The sequence below is a fragment of the Ranitomeya variabilis genome, chromosome 2 (assembly GCF_051348905.1).
Source record: "Ranitomeya variabilis isolate aRanVar5 chromosome 2, aRanVar5.hap1, whole genome shotgun sequence".
Lineage (NCBI taxonomy): Eukaryota > Metazoa > Chordata > Amphibia > Anura > Dendrobatidae > Ranitomeya > Ranitomeya variabilis.
Window position 1 is genome coordinate 736,284,382 of NC_135233.1, and position 18,493 is coordinate 736,302,874.

At 46.6% G+C, this 18,493-nt stretch overlaps 1 protein-coding gene across 1 annotated transcript in view; it reads left to right on the forward strand.

Moving 5' to 3' along the window:
• SEC63 (SEC63 protein translocation regulator) overlaps positions 1-18,493 on the forward strand; it is a 110,551-nt gene that overhangs the window by 66,355 nt on the left and 25,703 nt on the right. Inside the window, exons 8-12 of the mRNA XM_077289605.1 lie at positions 638-746; positions 6,355-6,449; positions 6,554-6,686; positions 6,774-6,866; positions 9,941-10,095. Coding sequence (XP_077145720.1) covers positions 638-746; positions 6,355-6,449; positions 6,554-6,686; positions 6,774-6,866; positions 9,941-10,095 — 585 coding nt within the window. The remainder of the gene's footprint in view (positions 1-637; positions 747-6,354; positions 6,450-6,553; positions 6,687-6,773; positions 6,867-9,940; positions 10,096-18,493) is intronic.

Genomic DNA, 18,493 nt, shown 5'->3' on the forward strand with positions numbered 1-18,493 from the left:
GGATTAAAGGCACAGGCAATAGAGGTTATTCACCACTTTTACATCGATGGCCCAACACCCAGCACCCCTGACGATCAGCTGCTATCGGTGGCTGTTGGCCAGAAGTGCTCCACTTGTTGAGCTACTTGTAGTGGCTGGGGCTTCTTGCTGCACATTCGCCTCTTACTGATTTGAATAGGAGTTGGATTTGCAGTAACAAGCCACGTTCGCTACTAGACAACGGAGCCGCTCAGCCGCTGCCGATACTGATAACAGTGGATTGGCGGGGCGTGCCGGGTGTTTGACCCTTGCTCTTCAGACATTGATGACCTATCCTAAGAATAGGTCATCAATGTCAAAGTAGTGGAGTAATGTCATTCAGATCAGCAGCGTACAAAAGACCCCACCATTTGTCATCATTGTGGAATGTTCATTTATCCTGCCTCCTGTGAGATCAGTGGCAACCGCCTGTGCATCCTGCAGCTAATGAACCTCTATGTGGTGGGGCAGAGGACACAATGTGTCAGGGGCACCATTATACAGTTTCTGCACAGTAACAATAAATGTCGCCTCTAAATTATTTGTGATATGTTCTGGAATACAGTGCGTAGTACTCTGTACCTTGATAACCATATGACTTTGCATTGAACTGTTTTAGGGTTCCTGGTGGTATAAATCAATTCGATATAGTGGAGACCAGATCCTTATACGCACTACACAGATCTACACATATTTTGTATATAAGACACGGAACATGGACATGAAGCGTGAGTATATCTGTTTTAAAAAAAAACAAAAAAAAAACTGTCAAAATAGAAAATGTGTTTGTGCAACTTCAGACAGCTGCCATTTTATCTCGGTCAGAAAATTTTCTCTGCATGCTTAAAATGAAGGCGCTGCGTACTTGCTTATATTGTAGATTATTTTTTACAATACATCCGTCGCAATCCATCACTAATACAAGTCTATGAGAAAAAAAAACGATCTGGTGGCATCATTCGCTGGATCCTTTTGTTTCAAAATTCGACGGATTGCGACTGATGGCAAAAAACTGATGTGTGAAAGGGGCCTTATTCAACATGACTGTTGGTGGCAGCTTTTTCAATTGGAATCAATTGCGATTTCACCATTGCACAGGATGTAGGGGTGGCATTACTTTCCATTGAAGTCTATAGCAATTACTGCAAAGAGAAAGCTTCACTTTGAATTGTGAATATCTATAAGGATTTCCATTAATTAGCAGCAGGGCTGTGGAGTCGGTAAGCCAAACCTCTGACTCTGACTCCTCAATTTCCATGACTCCGACTCCACCAAAATGGACTCCGACTCCACAACTCTGACTCCACAGCCCTGATTAGCAGCAGCATTAGGTTTTAATGTTGGGGCAGTACGGTGTCTGTGGTTAGCACTGTTGCTTTGCAGCGCTGAGGTCCTGTGTTCTCCCCGTGTTTGTGTGGGTTTCCTCTGGGTTCTCCTGTTTCCTCCCACACTCCGAAGACATACTAAGGCTACTTTCAGACATAGCGCATTTTTGAGCGCTATTTTGCGGGCGCTTTTCAAAAATGCGCAATGTCATTTTCGTCTGCCGGCAAAGTGAATGAGAAATTCACTTTGCCGTTCAGACACACCACAAAAAAACGCGGCGCTTTTGTCTGCAAACACGCCGGCGTAAAAAGAATTGACATGTCAATTCTTTACGCAGCGGCGTGTCTGCGTATCCCCCTAGGGCCCCATATTACCTTCCACACACAGCGCCTTTGTCCTGGGTGTCAGCGTCTTTGTACGGAGGGGTTGACACCCAGGACCGGACGTGACGTCAGACAGGAAGAGGGAAGCCCCCGCCCCCCAGTGAAGCAGCATGGAGTCCTTAAACGTGTGGCTGCTGATCGATTTAGTATGTGTGTGTGCGCGCGCGTGTGTGTGTGTGTGTGTGTGTGTGTGTGTGTGTGTGTGTGTGTGTGTGTGTGTGCGTGTCCCCATGCGACGCTAGTGCCACCATTGTGCTAAGTCGCCGTATGGGACTACTACTCCCATCCGGTATTAGGATGGGAGAGTTGTCCCTGTGTCCGGCGACTTAGCACAATTGTAAAGTTACACAAAACACCTACACACAATACACATACATGACACACAGTACATACAACACATAACACAGAGTATATACTCACCAACAGCACACTTGTAGGCGAAGCCCTCGATCCTCCAGGAAAAAATCCAAAAATAATAAACCAAATTCATACTCCCTGTCCGCAGAATCCATAAAACGAGTGTCCCACGCCGATCGGCTGCTCTCCGGCGATACACTGCCAGGAGCGAAGCTCCTAGCAGTGTATCGCGTACTGTTCCGGAGTTCAATGGCTCCGGCGTCTCGGTTAACAGCAGTACAGCTGCGTTGAACTTTCCCACGCAGCACTGCCGTTAAGCGAGAGTGCCGGGGTCAATGACCGCCGGTAAACTCGCTCGCGCATGCGCAGTGACACACCGACAGGAACTATGGCTCCTGTCAGTGTGTTGCTGCAGCCGTGGAGAGCAGACATATCTCTGGATGTGTCTGTTCTCCATGGAAAATCTTGATACGTGGCACTTAAATATGTGGCAATTAAATACGTGACACGTGGCACTTATACGTGATACGTGGCACTTAAATACGTGGCACTGAAATACGTGATACGTGGCACTTTGATACGTGGCACGTGTCACTTAAATACGTGGCACGTGGCACTGAAATATGTGGCACGTGGCACTTTGATACGTGGCACGTGGCACTTAAATACGTGGCACTGAAATATGTGGCACTTTGATACGTGGCACGTGTCACTTAAATACGTGGCACTGAAATATGTGGCACGTGGCACTTTGATACGTGGCATGTGGCACTTTGATACGTGGCACGTGGCACTGAAATATGTGGCACGTGGCACTTTGATACGTGGCACTGAAATACGTGATACGTGGCACTGAAATACGTGATACGTGGCACTGAAATACGTGGCACTGAAATACGTGATACGTGGCACTGAAATACGTGGCACGTGGCACTGAAATATGTGGCACGTGGCACTTTGATACGTGGCACTGAAATATGTGGCACTTTGATACGTGGCACGTGTCACTTAGATACGTGGCACGTGTCACTTAAATACGTGGCACGTGGCACTGAAATATGTGGCGCGTGGCACTTTGATACGTGGCGCGTGGCACTTTGATACGTGGCACGTGGCACTGAAATATGTGGCACTTTGATACGTGGCACGTGGCACTTTGATACGTGGCACTGAAATACGTGATACGTGGCACTTAAATATGTGGCACGTGGCACTGAAATACGTGGCACGTGGCACTGAAATACGTGGCACTGAAATACGTGGCACTGAAATACGTGGCACTGAAATACGTGGCACTTAAATACGTGGCACTTAGGCTATGTTCACATTTGCGTTGTGCGCCGCATGTGTCCTTTTTTTGATTGATTTTGGACGCAGCAAAAATGCAACTTGCTGCGTCCTCTGCGGCCGGATGCGTGCGCTGCAGTGACGCATGCGGCGCAAAACGCAAGTGCGACGCATGTCCATGCGCCCCCATGTTAAATATAGGGGCGCATGACGCATGCAGCGCCCGACGCTGCGGCGCAGACCGCAAATGTGAACGTAGACTTAAATAGCTGGATAGAGCTGGATCCGCGGGCTGTGATCTGGCCTACGCTCAGCACTCTGCGGAGCGCTGTCATTCAAAACACGTCCACTCATTTTGGTGTTTAGTCCCAAAATGGAGGATGGAAGAAGAAAAGGGTTGGACAAGGAAATGACATCATTTCTTTTTTTTTTTTCCCCCACTGCAGTTAAAGCTTTATTTGTGTCAAACACAGACAATCTGCAGAGAAAACTGCATAAAAAACCGCACTAAAAACCGCATCAAAAACGCACCAAAAACGCACCTGCGTTTTCTGCCAAGAGCTGCGGTTTTTGTCCTGAAAAAAAAGGATTGAAATCAGGATCGTGTGAACATAACCTTACCGTACAGGGTTACGAGGGGGGCGTCTGACTGACGCCTGCCCTAGTAACCTGGGGTTAGTGACAGTGGGGTTAGTAAACCCCAGCTGATGTCTGTTCCGCTTGCTGAGGCGTCTTTGGCTCAAGGCCATTGCAGCTGGCAGAATCGACATGATGTTAACTCCAGTGTGTATTGTATTCCGAGTCATAAAGACAGGAAATGACCTCAATTACTCTTTTTTTTTTCCCCCTTTTTTTTTTTTCAAACAAACTTTATTTTCAGTACACAATGCTGAAAAAAACGCAGCTGCAAAAAACGCAGCAAAAAACGCAGTGTGTGAAAGCAGCTGCGTTTTTTGCCTGCGTAAAAAAACGCAGGTAAAGCAGCAGCAAAATACGCGCGCGTAAAAATACGCAGCAAATATGCTGTGTGTGAAAGTAGCCTAATTCGGAGTTTAGATTGCGAGCCCCAATGGGGACAGTGATGATGTCTGTAAACCGCTGTGGAATTATTGGCCCTTTATAAGCAAGTTAAAAAAAGGGACTCTAAGGCTGGTTTCACACTTGCGTTTTTGTCTGCAGCGTTTTTTGCACAAAAAACGCATGCGTTTTTTCCCCCTATATTTAACATTGAAAACGCATGCGTTTTTTTGTTTGCGTTTGGTCGCGTTTTCAAACGCATGCGTTTTTTTTCTGCATGCGTTCTTTTTCAAAAATGCAACCTGTAGTATTTTTTTGCGCGTTTTTTTTGCCGCGAAAAAACGCATGCGTTTTTTCGCGGCAAAAAAATGCATTGCTGTCTATGTAAACGCATGCGTTTTTAAGCACATGCGTTTGTTTGCGTTAAAAACGCATGCGTTTTTATAGAAAAAACCCAGAAAACAGACTGAAAAGCCACCCACCACCATCAAGGTGATAAAGGGATCCAAACCCTAACCCTAAGGGTATGTTTCCACGGTCAGGAAACGCTGCTTTTTTGACGCTGCGCAGAGCTGCAGCGTCAAACAAGCAGCGTCCAGATGTTCCAGCATAGTGGAGGGGATTTTATGAAATCCCGTCTCCACTATGCGTGGAAACCCGCACGTGGCGGCCCTGCGACTACGGACATGCTGCGCGTCTTTTCAGATCGCAGCATGTCCGTTCACCTTGCGGGGACGCAAGGCATATCACAGGGCGCTATGGGAGAGAGCGATCATCCCGGATGTGAAGAGTTAACACATCCGGCATGATCGCGTCCCAGAAAGGGGGCGGGGCTTAGCGCCGAGCGGCTTCGCCGCTGCGGCGATACCGCCGGCCATCCTGACAGTGGAAACATACCCTAACTCTACCCCTAACCTCACCCCTAACCGTTTAATGAACATTTTCTGACAGTCATAGTGCCACGTATTTAAGTGCCACGTATCACTTATTTCAGTGCCACGTATTTCAGTGCCAAGTATTTCAGTGCCACGTACCACGTATTCAGTGCCACGTACCACATATTCAGTGCCACGTACCACGTATTTCAGTGCCACGTACCTCGTATTCAGTGCCACGTACCACGTATTTCAGTGCCACGTATTTCAGTGCCACGTATCACGTATTGAGTGCCACGTATTTCAGTGCCACGTACCACGTATTCAGTGCCACGTACCACGTATTCAGTGCCACGTACCACGTATTTCAGTGCCACGTACCACGTATTTCAGTGCCACGTATTTCAGTGCCACGTATCACGTATTCAGTGCCACGTATCACGTATTCAGTGCCACGTACCACGTATTCAGTGCCACGTACCACGTATTTCAGTGCCACGTATTTCAGTGCCACGTATCACGTATTTCAGTGCCACGTATTTCAGTGCCACGTATTTCAGTGCCACGTATTTCAGTTACGTTTAGGGGTAGGGTTAGGGTTAGGGTGACCAGGACATTCTTCTAATAAAAAGCTAACCCTAACCCTAGCTAATTCTACTATTAGTGGATTTTCTAGTTGATTTTTTCATGGGGAAAAAAAAACGCATGCGTCTAAAAAACGCGGCGTTTTGCCGCGATTACATGCGTTTTTTCACCACATGCGTTTTTTCAAAAACGCATGCAGATCAAAACGCAAGTGTGAAACCAGCCTAACTTGGTGTTAGACCAAAACATTTCTAACTAAAAAATGTCAGAGCAGTAAACAGCCTCCTAGATTTTTTGCACACGGCAGTGGGTCAATAAAGACATTGTGGATCCCTTATTTTTATTCTTGGGTAATGAAAATAAGTCACAAAGTTTTTTTTATTTTCAATTCACATGCCCACATGCGATCCATTGACTGGCCATCACTATTCTTGTCTTCCTCCTTTCCTTGCACTCCATTCTTGTATCCAGGGTCTTTGGTTATTCCTGTGAATCTGTTTTTTTAGGTCTCATTATGGTCTTAGCCGGAGCATCGGAGTTTGACCCACAGTATAATAAAGATGCCTCAAGCAGACCTGCAGATAATGTACTGATTCCTCAGGTAATCTATATTTGTAATTCTGGCATTAGGACTCTGGTATATGGTATATGGAAAGTTCTCCTTTGTGATAAGGATGTATTTGGTCTCATCTTTTCTGCCCTTAGTTGATAAGAGAAATTGGTGGCATCAATCTTAAGAAGAACGAACCTCCGCTAACCTGTCCATACAGTTTAAAATCCAGGGTCCTTCTACTCGCTCACTTGTCACGTATGCAGGTTCCTGAGAATCTAAAAGAAGGTAAAAAAAATAAGATTACCCAAGACTTTTTTTGTTGTTGTTGTATTTACATAGGATTACTCATTTTTGTTGGTTTTCTTTTCTTAGATCAGCAGTTTATTCTAAAGAAATGCCCAGCTTTGCTACAAGAAATGGTTAATGTCATATGCCAGCTTATAATCATGGCCCGTAGTCGGGAAGGTAAATGCACATGGATTGTTTTTCATAGATTTCTATTGATGACTTTTCTTTTTGCCTAAAAATTTATTTTTTTTTACATTATTTAAAAGAAAAAAAAATCTTTGACAGTGACTCCTTAGTATTTTCTGGTAAAAGCAGCGCATCTTGCTATAGTCCAAGACTAAAGTATCCACATATTTTACCACAATGGTTGTGCCGGATTAAAGCCTTTGTTTCCTCTATTGTCAGTGAAAAATGAGCTTGGCACCAGTGGCTTTTTTTTTCTCAGCTGCACATACAGTGGGGAAAATAAGTATTTGATAAAATGCCAATTTTGCAAGTTTTTCCACCTCCAAATAATGGAGAGGTGTGTAATTTTTATCATAGGTACACTTCAACTGTGAGAGACAGAATCTAAAAATAAAAACCAGAACATCACATTGTATGATTTTTACATAATTAATTTGCATTTTATTGAATGAAATAAGTACTTGATACAATAGAAAAATAGAACTTAAAGGGGTTGTCCAGTACTAGAACAACCTCTTCATAAACTAAATGTTCAGCCCCGATTAAAAAGCCTAAACTCTCCTCCCGTGCCAGTGTCGTTTCCGCGGTGTTGGCACTCCCTTTCCCCGGGGCTGTGATAAGGTTGTTGTGATACGTAACGCCGTTGCCCAGTCAGCGCTGGTGTCACTGTCTCCGCCGTCATATGAACTGAAGAGGAAACCAGGGCTGCAGCTCATCCCAGACTTCCTCTTCATGTTGAGTTTGTCCGAAGTCGGAGACACTGACGCCAGCGCTGACTGGGCACCAGGCGTCACGTTTCATTCCACCGCATCACCTCCCCGGAACCGCGAATGCCGACACCGCTGGAATGGCGCCAGCCCGGTGGGTGAGTATAGGCTTTTTTTTTCTTTATCGGGCCGAACATTTAAGAAGGTGTTGTCCTAGTAGTGGACAACCCCTTTAATATTTGGTACAGAAGCCTTTCTTTGAAATTACAGAGGTCCGACATTTCTCATAGTTCTTGACAAAGCTTGCAGACACTGCAGCAGGGATTTTGGCCCATTCCACCATACAGATCTTCTCCAGATCTTTCAGGTTTCTGGCTGTTGATAGGCAAAATTGAGTGTCAGCTTTCTCCAAAGATTTTCTGTCTAGTTCAGGTCTGGAGACTGGCTAGTCCACTTCAGGACCTTGAAATGCTTCTTACGGAGCCACTCCTTAGTTGCCCTGGCTGTGTGTTTTGGGTCATTGTCATGCTGGAAGACCCATCCATGACCCATCTTTAATGCTCTTAATGAATGAAGGAGGTTGTTGGCCAAAATCTCATGGTACATGACCCCATCCTCCCTCCCATACGTTGCAGTTATTCTGTCCCCTTTGCAGAAAAGCATCCCCAAAGTATGATGTTTCCCCCACCCCACCATACTTCACGGTTGGAATGGTGTTCTTGGGGTTGTACTCATCATCCTCCTTCCTCTAAATACGGCGAGTGGAGTTGATACCAAAAAGTTCTATTTGGTCTGATCTGACCACATCCCCTTCTCCCATGCCTCCTCTGGAACATCTAGATTGTTGGTAATTGGTGAACTTCAAACGGGGCTGGACCTGTGCTGGCGTGAGCCTGGGGACCTTGTGTGCCCTGTAGGATTTTATCCATGACAACGTAGTGTGTTACTAATGGTAATGTTTGAGACTATGGTTCCAGGTCTTTTGGTTATTGAACAGGTCCTTCCATATAGGTCTGGGCTGATTCCTGACCTCTCTCATAATCATCCTTATGCCACAAAGCGAGATCTTGCATGGAGCCCCAGACCAAGGAATATTGACAGTCATTTTGTGTTTTTTCCATTTTCTAATAATTGTGCCAGTTGTTGCCTTCTCACCAAGATGCTTACCTATTGTCCTGTAGCCCATTCCAGAGTTGTGCAGGTCTACAGTTTCATCCCTGGTGTCCTTAGACAGGTCTTTGGTCTTGGCCGTGGTGGAGAGGTTAGAGTGTGGTTGCGTGTGAGGACAGGTATCTTTAATACAGGTAATGAGTTTAAACTGGTGTGATTAATACAGGTGATGAGTGCAGAGTACGAGAAAAACTGGCAGCTCTGTGAGAACTAGAATTATTGCTCGTTGGTAGGTGATCAGATACTTATTTCATGCAATAAAATGCAATGTAATCATTTTAAAATGATACAATGTGATTTTCTGTTTTTTTATTTTTAGATTTTGTCTGTCACAGTTGAAGTGTACCTTTGATAAAAATTACACACCTCTCCATTCTTTTATGGGTGGGAAACTTGCAACTTTCTAAATCATCAATGTATCAAATACTTATTTTCCCCACTGTAGTTTTTGCTGCATGTGTTGCGGCTGTTGCCTAGAAAATGGGCAATCCCTGTCGTTTTAATTTTTATTTAATAAATCCATAGTGCACATGCAAATAAGCAACTTTGTATTATATCTTATCGGCGAGATCTGCTTCTTTCTCTGCCAGGACTGATCAGACATTATCAACAGTCTCAGCTCTGAGGTAAAATCTGTATTCAGTGACGACACTTTCCCATTACTGAGAGGAGATGGAAGCTGCTACTGATAACATTATATGTGGAGGAGGCGGAGCTCTGCCTTTAGCTCCTCCCTCCTCCCGTCTACATAGAGTTGTATCAGTAATGTACTCACTGAATACAGATTTTACCTCAGAGCTGAGAATGTTGATAATGACTGATCAGGCATGGCAGAGAAAGAAGCAGATCTCTCTGATAAGGTATAACACAAAGTTGCTTATGTTCATGTGTTGTAATATTGCTATTTTCAGAGCCCTTGTACTCTATTTCTGCTGGGACACCCAATTGGGAAATTATCCTTTACTCCAAGAAATGGGTGATCACTTGACGTAGTTCAGTTTAAATGTATTTGTGCGTGTCTTTTATTTGTTTTCGTAGCATGTACCCATAAAGGGACATATATAGACTTTTCTTGCCTTTCTGAAATTGGTTCCTACAAAACAAGTTTCGTGTAATCGTGAAATATTGAAAGTTCTCATCGCTGGCAAACATGCAATCATTGGTCTATTTCTCCTGCTTTTTCTGTAGAGCGGGAACTCCGACCACCATCACTTTCATCTCTGGAGAACTGCATGAAGCTCTGTCAGATGATCGTCCAGGGCCTCCAACAGTTCAAATCGCCCTTTTTGCAGCTACCATTTATTGAAGAGGACCACTTAAGACGAGTTTTCAACCACAAAAAGGTACATTGGGCTTGTTTCTATCCCATGTGGGTGTTTTCTCATTGTGCCATGCCAAACTCTGTATAAGAAAGCATTTTAAGTATTCTATGAAATCTTTTAGAGTGATGATATGATGTGAAATCATGTGGATTGATAATGATATAAAAGTGACGACCGTTCACTCCCTGTTTAAAGCGCCACTTCAGCAGATTTTTTTTTTTTCAGTGCTGTAGTGGTGCTACTAATCAAAGGTCCCTGTCCATAGTCACAATACTTATCCGCCACCGTCTTCAACTTTTATCAGCGCCGCTCATGTACCACAGCGCCATCTTGTGACCGAAAGTTATGACTGAACAGAAGTCAGCGGTAAAGGTCATGAGCGCTCTGTGTAAGTCTATGCGAGCCAGAACAAGGCTCTCACAGACTTTCATGGAAAAGTGACCTCCGGCTTGCTCCAGCAAATGACAAACTGCTGGAGATCAGCAGGAGTGGCGGCGATAGAAGGTCAAGACAACAGCGTGTAAGTATAGTACTAGGGGCAGGAAACTTTAAAGGGAACCTGTCACCCCGTTTTTTGAAGATGAGCTAAAAATAGCGTTAAATAGGGGCAGAGCTGGGCGTTACATTAGTGTCTTTTGTGTGCCTTTATTACCCACCTATGCTGCCGAAATACCTTTGTAAAGTCGCCGTTTTCTGCTGTCACTCACGCTGGTCTGGTCCTACGGGCGTGGTGACAGCGCTGTTTCTCCCCCAGAATCCTGCTCATCATTACGTTGGTGGCGTAGTGGTGTGCGCATGTCCAAAAGGCGAATCCACTGCCCAGGTGATGAAAAACAGCGCGATCTGCGCTATTCAGCCGTTTACCGGTGGGCGCGGCCATCTTTCCTGTGGCCGCGCGTGCGCAGATGGAGCGCTCTGCTGCCCGGGGCTTCAGGAAAATGGCCGCGGGATTCCGCGCGTGCGCAGATGGAGATCGCGGCGGCCATTTTCCTGAAGCCCCGGGCAGCAGAGCGCTCCATCTGCGCACGCGCGGCCACAGGAAAGATGGCCGCGCCCACCGGTAAACGGCTGAATAGCGCAGATCGCACTGTTTTTCATCACCTGGGCAGTGGATTCGCCTTTTGGACATGCGCACACCACTATGCCACCAACGTAATGATGAGCAGGATTCTGGGGGAGAAACAGCGCTATCACCATGCCCATAGGACCAGACCAGCGTGAGTGACAGCAGAAAACGGCGACTTTACAAAGGTATTTCGGCAGCATAGGTGGGTAATAAAGGCACACAAAGACACTAATGTAACGCCCAGCTCTGCCCCTATTTAACGCTATTTTTAGCTCATCTTCAAAAAACGGGGTGACAGGTTCCCTTTAATGAAAAGCACCACTCCAGTGCTGCAATAAAAGAAAAACATGCTGGAGTGATGTTTTAACCCTTTAATTAATGGAACAAGGAATTTTCCATTTATGCTGGCTATGCAAGAAGGGAGGTTTTCATCTCCCAGGAATTGTGGACAGATCGTTGCACCATGGGGCCTTGCATTATCGTGCTGTAACATGAGACGATGGGATGTGGATGAATGGCACAGCAATGACCCTCAGGATCTCATCACTGTATCTCTGTGCATTCAAAGTGGCAGCAATAAAATGCGCCTGCATTCGTTGTCCATAACATACGCCTGCCCATACCATAACCCCACCGCCACAATGGGCTACTCGATTCACAATGATGACATCAGCAAACCGCTCACCCACACAACAGCTCTCCAACGTGCCAGATGCCATCGAATGTGAGCAATTGCCCATTCAAGTCGGCTACGACAAAGAACTGCAGTCAGATGGAGACCCGGATGAGGATGATGAGCATGCAGATGAGCTACTCTGAGACAGTTTGTGCAAGAATTCTTTGATTATGCAAACCGATTGTTGCAACAAGCTTTCTAGGTGGCTGGTCTCAGACGATCTCGGAGGTGAGGATGCTGGATGGTGAGATCCTGGGCTGGTGTGGTTACATGTGGTCTTCGGTTGTGACTCCAGTTGCTTGCACCTCCAAATTCTCTGAAACGCCTTTGGAGACTGCATATGGTAGAGAAATAAACATTCAATTCACAGGCAACAGCTCTGGTAGACATGCCTGCAGTCAACATGCCAAATGCACGTTCCCTCTAAACTTGTGACATCTGTGGCACTGTGCTGTGTGATAAAACTGCACATTTTAGCGTGGCCTTTTATCATGACCACCCTAAGGCACCAGTGTAATAATCATGTCTAATCAGCATTTGGATATGTCACACCTGTGAAGTGGATGGATTATCTCGGCAAAGCAGAAGTGCTTGCTAACAGATTTAGACAAATTAATGAGCAGTATTTGAGACAAAAAGGCTTTTTGTGTACATAGTAAAATTATTAGATCAGCTCATGAAAAATGGGAGCAAAAACAAAAGTGTTGCTTTTATATTTTCGTTCAGTGTGGGTTTTATACAGAAAGTGTGTATACACGCGTGATTTTGCAAGTTTTCCCATTTAGAAAGAATGGAGAGGTCTATGATTATATTTTATCATAGGTACACTTCAACTGAGACCGAATCTTACAATAAAACACAGAAAATCACATTGTATAATGTTTACGTAATTTATATTTCTCTGATCGCCCATGACGGCACCACGGAGAGAGGGGATCCGCCCACCAAGGACAGGAAACCTACGGATAAAAAAGGCGGTACCACCCTCCTGCATCAGTTGGTTTCCTGTCCTTGATGGGAGACCTACGGACTTACCAGTCGACGTTGGAATTCCGGGGCCAACCAGTCCGATTCAAGGCAGCTGGGGTCCCTCTGCCTCGGCTAGGGTGGTGACCCGAAGCGCCACCGCTGGGAGCCAGGGGCAACAGGGTGTGCGGGGGAGGTGATAAGGAATCGCGGTCACCTCCCCTAGGTAAGATGCAGCAGCAACAACATCCAGGGGGGTCCCTCTGTGGTTGTGGGAGGTGCAGCGCGACCCTCCCTGAGTAAGCATGAGACTGCACGCTGCACCGCCATCGGGCGTGCAGAGTACGCGCTACAAGGGCTGCATAGGACCGGGGGCGCCGGTCAGCAGCGCCATAACTGCTTCCTGGGCGCCATCTTGGAAATCGGCGCATGCCCGGGATCCAGGCTGGTCCCGCGAGAACGCGGACTGCGGATGACGCTCAAGCACGGCCTGCGCAGGCGCCGGCGGGGCGCCGCTCACTAGAGCGATCTGCGCAGGCGCCGGAAAGCGCCGCTCGAGCGCTGAGCACGGTCAGCGCAGGCGCCGACGGGGCGCTGCTTGGAGGAGCGATCTGCGCAGGCGCCGGCGGTGAGCGCCGAGCTAATTGCTTGGGAGTTCGGCGCTCCTCCCCGCGGGCTGCGTGAAGCGGCGGGAGAATTTAAATACGGAGATGCACATCCTCCCAGTGGCTCTGCTGTAATAAGCAAAAGAGCCTCATGAGCAGTAGTGCCGCAGCGTCAGCTCAGCATCCGCAGACCAGCAGCAGTATGAGCGACCCGACATCACCTCAGCCCGAGTCACCTCCACCGGTAGCATCGCCGCAGCAGCAGCAGCAGCAGCAAAAAAGGCGACAGCAGAAAGGGCACCAGGACACCAGCAAAGAACGCCAAAGGTCCCTACACAGTAAGGAGTCCAGTACGGCGTCGGGGAAGAAGCCAGAGGCAGACAATCCCCAACTGGTATTTATGGGTCCTGGAGGTGGTAAGTGGATCTTCGTGAATGTCAGAGACAGTAAGATTATTATTTGTCTCTTATAGGGGAGGAAAAGCGTATGTAAAACTAAGCACAAAAGTTGCGCCATCTGTAGAGAGGATCTTCCACCTACATGGGATAAGAGACTATGCAATACTTGCATTCAGCAAACCTTATCCGAAAACCTTCCTGGGTTTGCAACAGACCTTAAGAGCCTGATTAAAGATCAAGTAGAGGACACCTTCAGATCACTAAAAAGTGGGAAAAGAAGGAAGAAAGCCAGACTCAGGTCCCCATCTCCCGTCTCAGAATCAGGAAGTGATAGTGAGAGTTCGGTGTCCGTTAACTCCTCCACCTCATCTTCATCATCTACTTCTTCCTCAGGGGGACATAACTGTTTCCCTCTAGAGGATACTGATGGCCTCATAAAAGCCGTGAGAAGTACCATGGGTCTGGTAGACTCCCACCCCAAAAAAACGGTACAAGACATAATGTTTGGAGGCCTGGAACAAAAAAAGAGAAGAGCTTTCCCTCTTAACGAAACAATAGCAGCCTTAATTAAAAAAGAATGGAAGAAGCCTATGAAAAAGGCTCTTTTAACACCTAAAAGAAAATACCCCTTCGAGGAAGAATCCTGCTCCTTTTGGGAGAAGGCCCCCAAACTAGACGTAGCGATCGCTAAGGCCTCTAAAAAATTTTCCCTCCCGTTCGAGGACATGGGAGTCCTAAAAGACCCGATGGACAAAAAGGCAGATGCCTTTCTTAAAGGTACCTGGGAGGCAGCGGGAGGAGGCCTGAAGCCGGCGGTAGCGGCAGCATGTACTTCACGCTCCCTGATGATTTGGCTGAACCAACTAGAGGGCCAATTAAAGGGGAAAACTTCTCGGGACTCAATACTGGACACACTACCCGTAATGAGAGGGGCTGCGGCTTTCCTAGCTGATGCCTCGGCCGACTCTATCAGGCTATCCGCCAGAGCAGCAGGGTTTGCTAATGCGGCCAGGCGCGCCCTCTGGCTTAAAAATTGGCCAGGCGACCTGCAGACGAAAACAAAACTGTGTACTATCCCCTGTGAAGGAGAATTTTTGTTTGGTTCCACCCTAGATGACATCTTGGAAAAGGCGGGGGACAAGAAAAAATCCTTCCCCCCTCTGGGTCTCCCCTCTTATAGGAAGCCCTTTCGGAACAAGAGGTTTTTCCGTAGGAACACGGGGAGAAACCAGGGGAAATGGGAAGATAAAAAGAGCAAAAACAAGGGCTTTATCTTTAATAAAAACCTCAATGACAACAAAAAGCCTTCACAATGAAGGTTCGCCCCAGGTGGGGGGGAGGTTATCTCTCTTTCTCCCAGCCTGGGAAAAGATTACCTCAAGTCGATGGATACTAAACATCATAGAGTCGGGACTGAGGTTAACATTCAAAAGGTACCCCCGTCCCTCGTTCAAGATAACACCCACAAGATCCTCGGCAGAAGAGCAGTTGACGCTAGAAAACGAGGTTGTCGGGTTAGTAAAAAAAGGGGTACTCCAGAAAGTTCCCCCTCAGGAAAGAGGGCAAGGCTACTATTCCCCTCTTTTCCTGAGAAAGAAGCCAGATGGTTCCTTCAGGACCATCATCAATTTAAAAAAACTAAACAACTACCTAGAGGTTCAAGCATTCAAGATGGAAACAGTAAAATCATCCATCAAGATGCTATTTCCTCAATGCTTCATGGTGGTCCTGGACCTAAAGGACGCGTATTATCACGTCCCAATATACAAGGACCACCAAAGATTCCTCAGACTGGCAGTCCATATCCAGGGAGTCCTAAGTCACTTCCAGTTCTCAGCCCTACCATTTGGCTTAGCGATCGCCCCGAGAGTTTTCACAAAGTTGGTGGCGGAGGTAATGGCGCACCTCAGGGAAGAAAATACCCTAATCGTACCATATCTGGACGACTTCCTGGTGATAGGCTCTTCCCCGCAGCATTGCAAGAGCCAACTAGACCTAGTGATTCATTCTCTAAAAAATCTAGGTTGGCTAATAAACCTAGAAAAATCCAGACTGGTGCCTTCTCAGGTTCAGGAGTACCTAGGTCTCACTCTAGACTCCAAACAAATGGAATGCCGGCTCCCAGAGAGCAAAATACAAAAAATAAAAAATTTAGCGCTAAGAGTACAATCTCTTCCCTCCATAACACTTCGTCAGGGCATGTCTCTATTAGGCTCTATGACCTCTTGCATCCCGGCGGTCCAGTGGGCCCAACTACATTCAAGAGACCTCCAATGGCAAATACTGTCAGAACAAAACCGCCTAGGAGAACATTTAGACGGGCGGTTAACATTGTCTCCTCGCACCAATCACTCCCTGACTTGGTGGACATTGCAGGAAAATCTTTCCCAGGGAGTCCCATGGGTAATCCCGATCTCGAAGGTCCTAACTACAGACGCAAGCCCCTCAGGGTGGGGGGCTCATCTGGGCGACCTAGTAGCCCAGGGTATCTGGTCTCCGTCCCTTGCAAACAATTCCTCCAATATGAAGGAACTCCTGGCAGTGAAATTTGCCCTTCAGGAATTTCTGGGAGTCCTTCAATCTCACCATGTAAGAGTGATGTCGGACAACCAAGTAGTAGTATCCTACCTAAATCATCAGGGGGGTACCCGTTCCAAAAGCCTAATGGAAGTGACCAGCTCAATCCTTCAGATAGCCGAGAACAGCCTTCTATCCCTGACAAGCCTACACATAAAGGGGGTAGACAATTACAAGGCAGACTTTCTAAGTCGTTCCAGCCTGAAACAGGGGGAATGGGAACTAAACCCAGGGATATTTACTCAGATCACAAAAAAATGGGGGGTTCCCAAAATAGATCTCTTTGCGAGCCATTTAAACAAAAAAGTAGCCTCCTTCTGCTCCCTATCTCCCTTGGGGAACCCAGTAGCTGTGGACGCTTTCCTGATTTCTTGGGGTCACCACCTGGTCTATGCCTTTCCTCCTCTCATCCTGATTCCAGCAGTGCTGAGGAAGATTCGGGAGGACGGGGCACTAGTCATCCTGATTGCCCCGTTCTGGCCGAAGAGGCCTTGGTTCTCATGGATGAGGAAAATGTCAATATCCGACCCGTGGGTATTACCAGACCTCCAGAATCTGTTGTCGCAGGGCCCAGTTTGTCATCCGCAAGTCAAGAACTTGCACTTGACAGCTTGGCTCTTGAGAGGAAGATATTAGAAAACAGAGGGTTCTCTTCAGGCGTAATCTCAACTCTGTTAAAAAGTAGGAAGCCGGTTACAACAAGACAGTACGGCAAAATATGGAAAAAGTTTTTATCTTCTTCAGGGGCAAAAATAGGGAAAGAGATTCCCCTCAATTCCATATTAGAGTTCCTACAAAAAGGTTTGGAGATGGGGTTAGCCACCAGTACCCTGAAAGTTCACGTGGCAGCATTAGGTGCATTATTCAATTTTGACTTAGCTTCAAATAGGTGGGTCTCTAGATTCATCAGAGCAGCCGGAAGATCGAGGCCTCTGCCAGTGAAAGTGGTTCCACAATGGGACTTAAACTTGGTCCTTAAAGCCCTCACTAGTCCACCATTTGAACCATTACACAAAACTTCAATAAAAAACTTGTCTCTCAAAACCGCTCTGTTAGTCGCCCTCACTTCTGCACGTAGGGTCAGCGACTTACAGGCCCTATCGGTTAATGCCCCTTACACACAAATATTAGAGGATAGGGTCATTTTAAAAACAGACCCAGCATATCTCCCGAAAGTGGCTTCAAAATTTCACAGGTCTCAAGAGATATCTCTCCCCTCCTTCTGTCCCAACCCTACAAATAAGGAGGAACAAACATTACATACTCTGGATGTAAGAAGGTGTCTCTTACAATACCTAGAAGCCACTAGAGAGAGTAGGGAGGATTCCTCTCTGTTTGTGTGTTTCCAGGGTCCCCGGAAGGGGAAAAAAGCTTCTAAGGCCACCATAGCAAGATGGATCACGGACGCCATCAGTCTTTCATACTCGGCAAGTGGGATGTCCGTTCCCGGGGAGGTTAAGGCTCACTCGACAAGGGCAGTGGCGACTTCCTGGGCGGAGAAGGCCGGCGCTTCTATAGACCAGATATGTAGAGCTGCTACCTGGTCCTCACCATCTACATTCTATAGGCACTATAGATTGGACCTAATCTCTTCCTCAGATCTTACCTTCGGTAAAAGGGTTCTGGAAGCAGTGGTCCCTCCCTGAATGTACTATCTATGCAATTCTCTCCGTGGTGCCGTCATGGGCGATCAGAGAAAAATATAGTTCTTACCGATAACGGTATTTCTCTGAGCCCATGACGGCACCCGTACATTCCCTCCCTTCACTTATGGGTGTGCACATTTTTAGAGTGCCTTAGTATATTTATAGTCTACTTTTAGTTAAAGTCACGCGGTATCTTATTAGGCTAAACAGTTGAAAATTACAAATGCCTTAAGTAGTCTCCCATCATTCTCTATGTAAACAAACTGATGCAGGAGGGTGGTACCGCCTTTTTTATCCGTAGGTTTCCTGTCCTTGGTGGGCGGATCCCCTCTCTCCGTGGTGCCGTCATGGGCTCAGAGAAATACCGTTATCGGTAAGAACTATATTTTTTATTGCGTGAAATAAGTATTTGTTACAATAGAAAAACAGAACTTGACATTTGGTACAGAAAACTTTTTTTGCAATTACAGAGGTCAGACATTTCC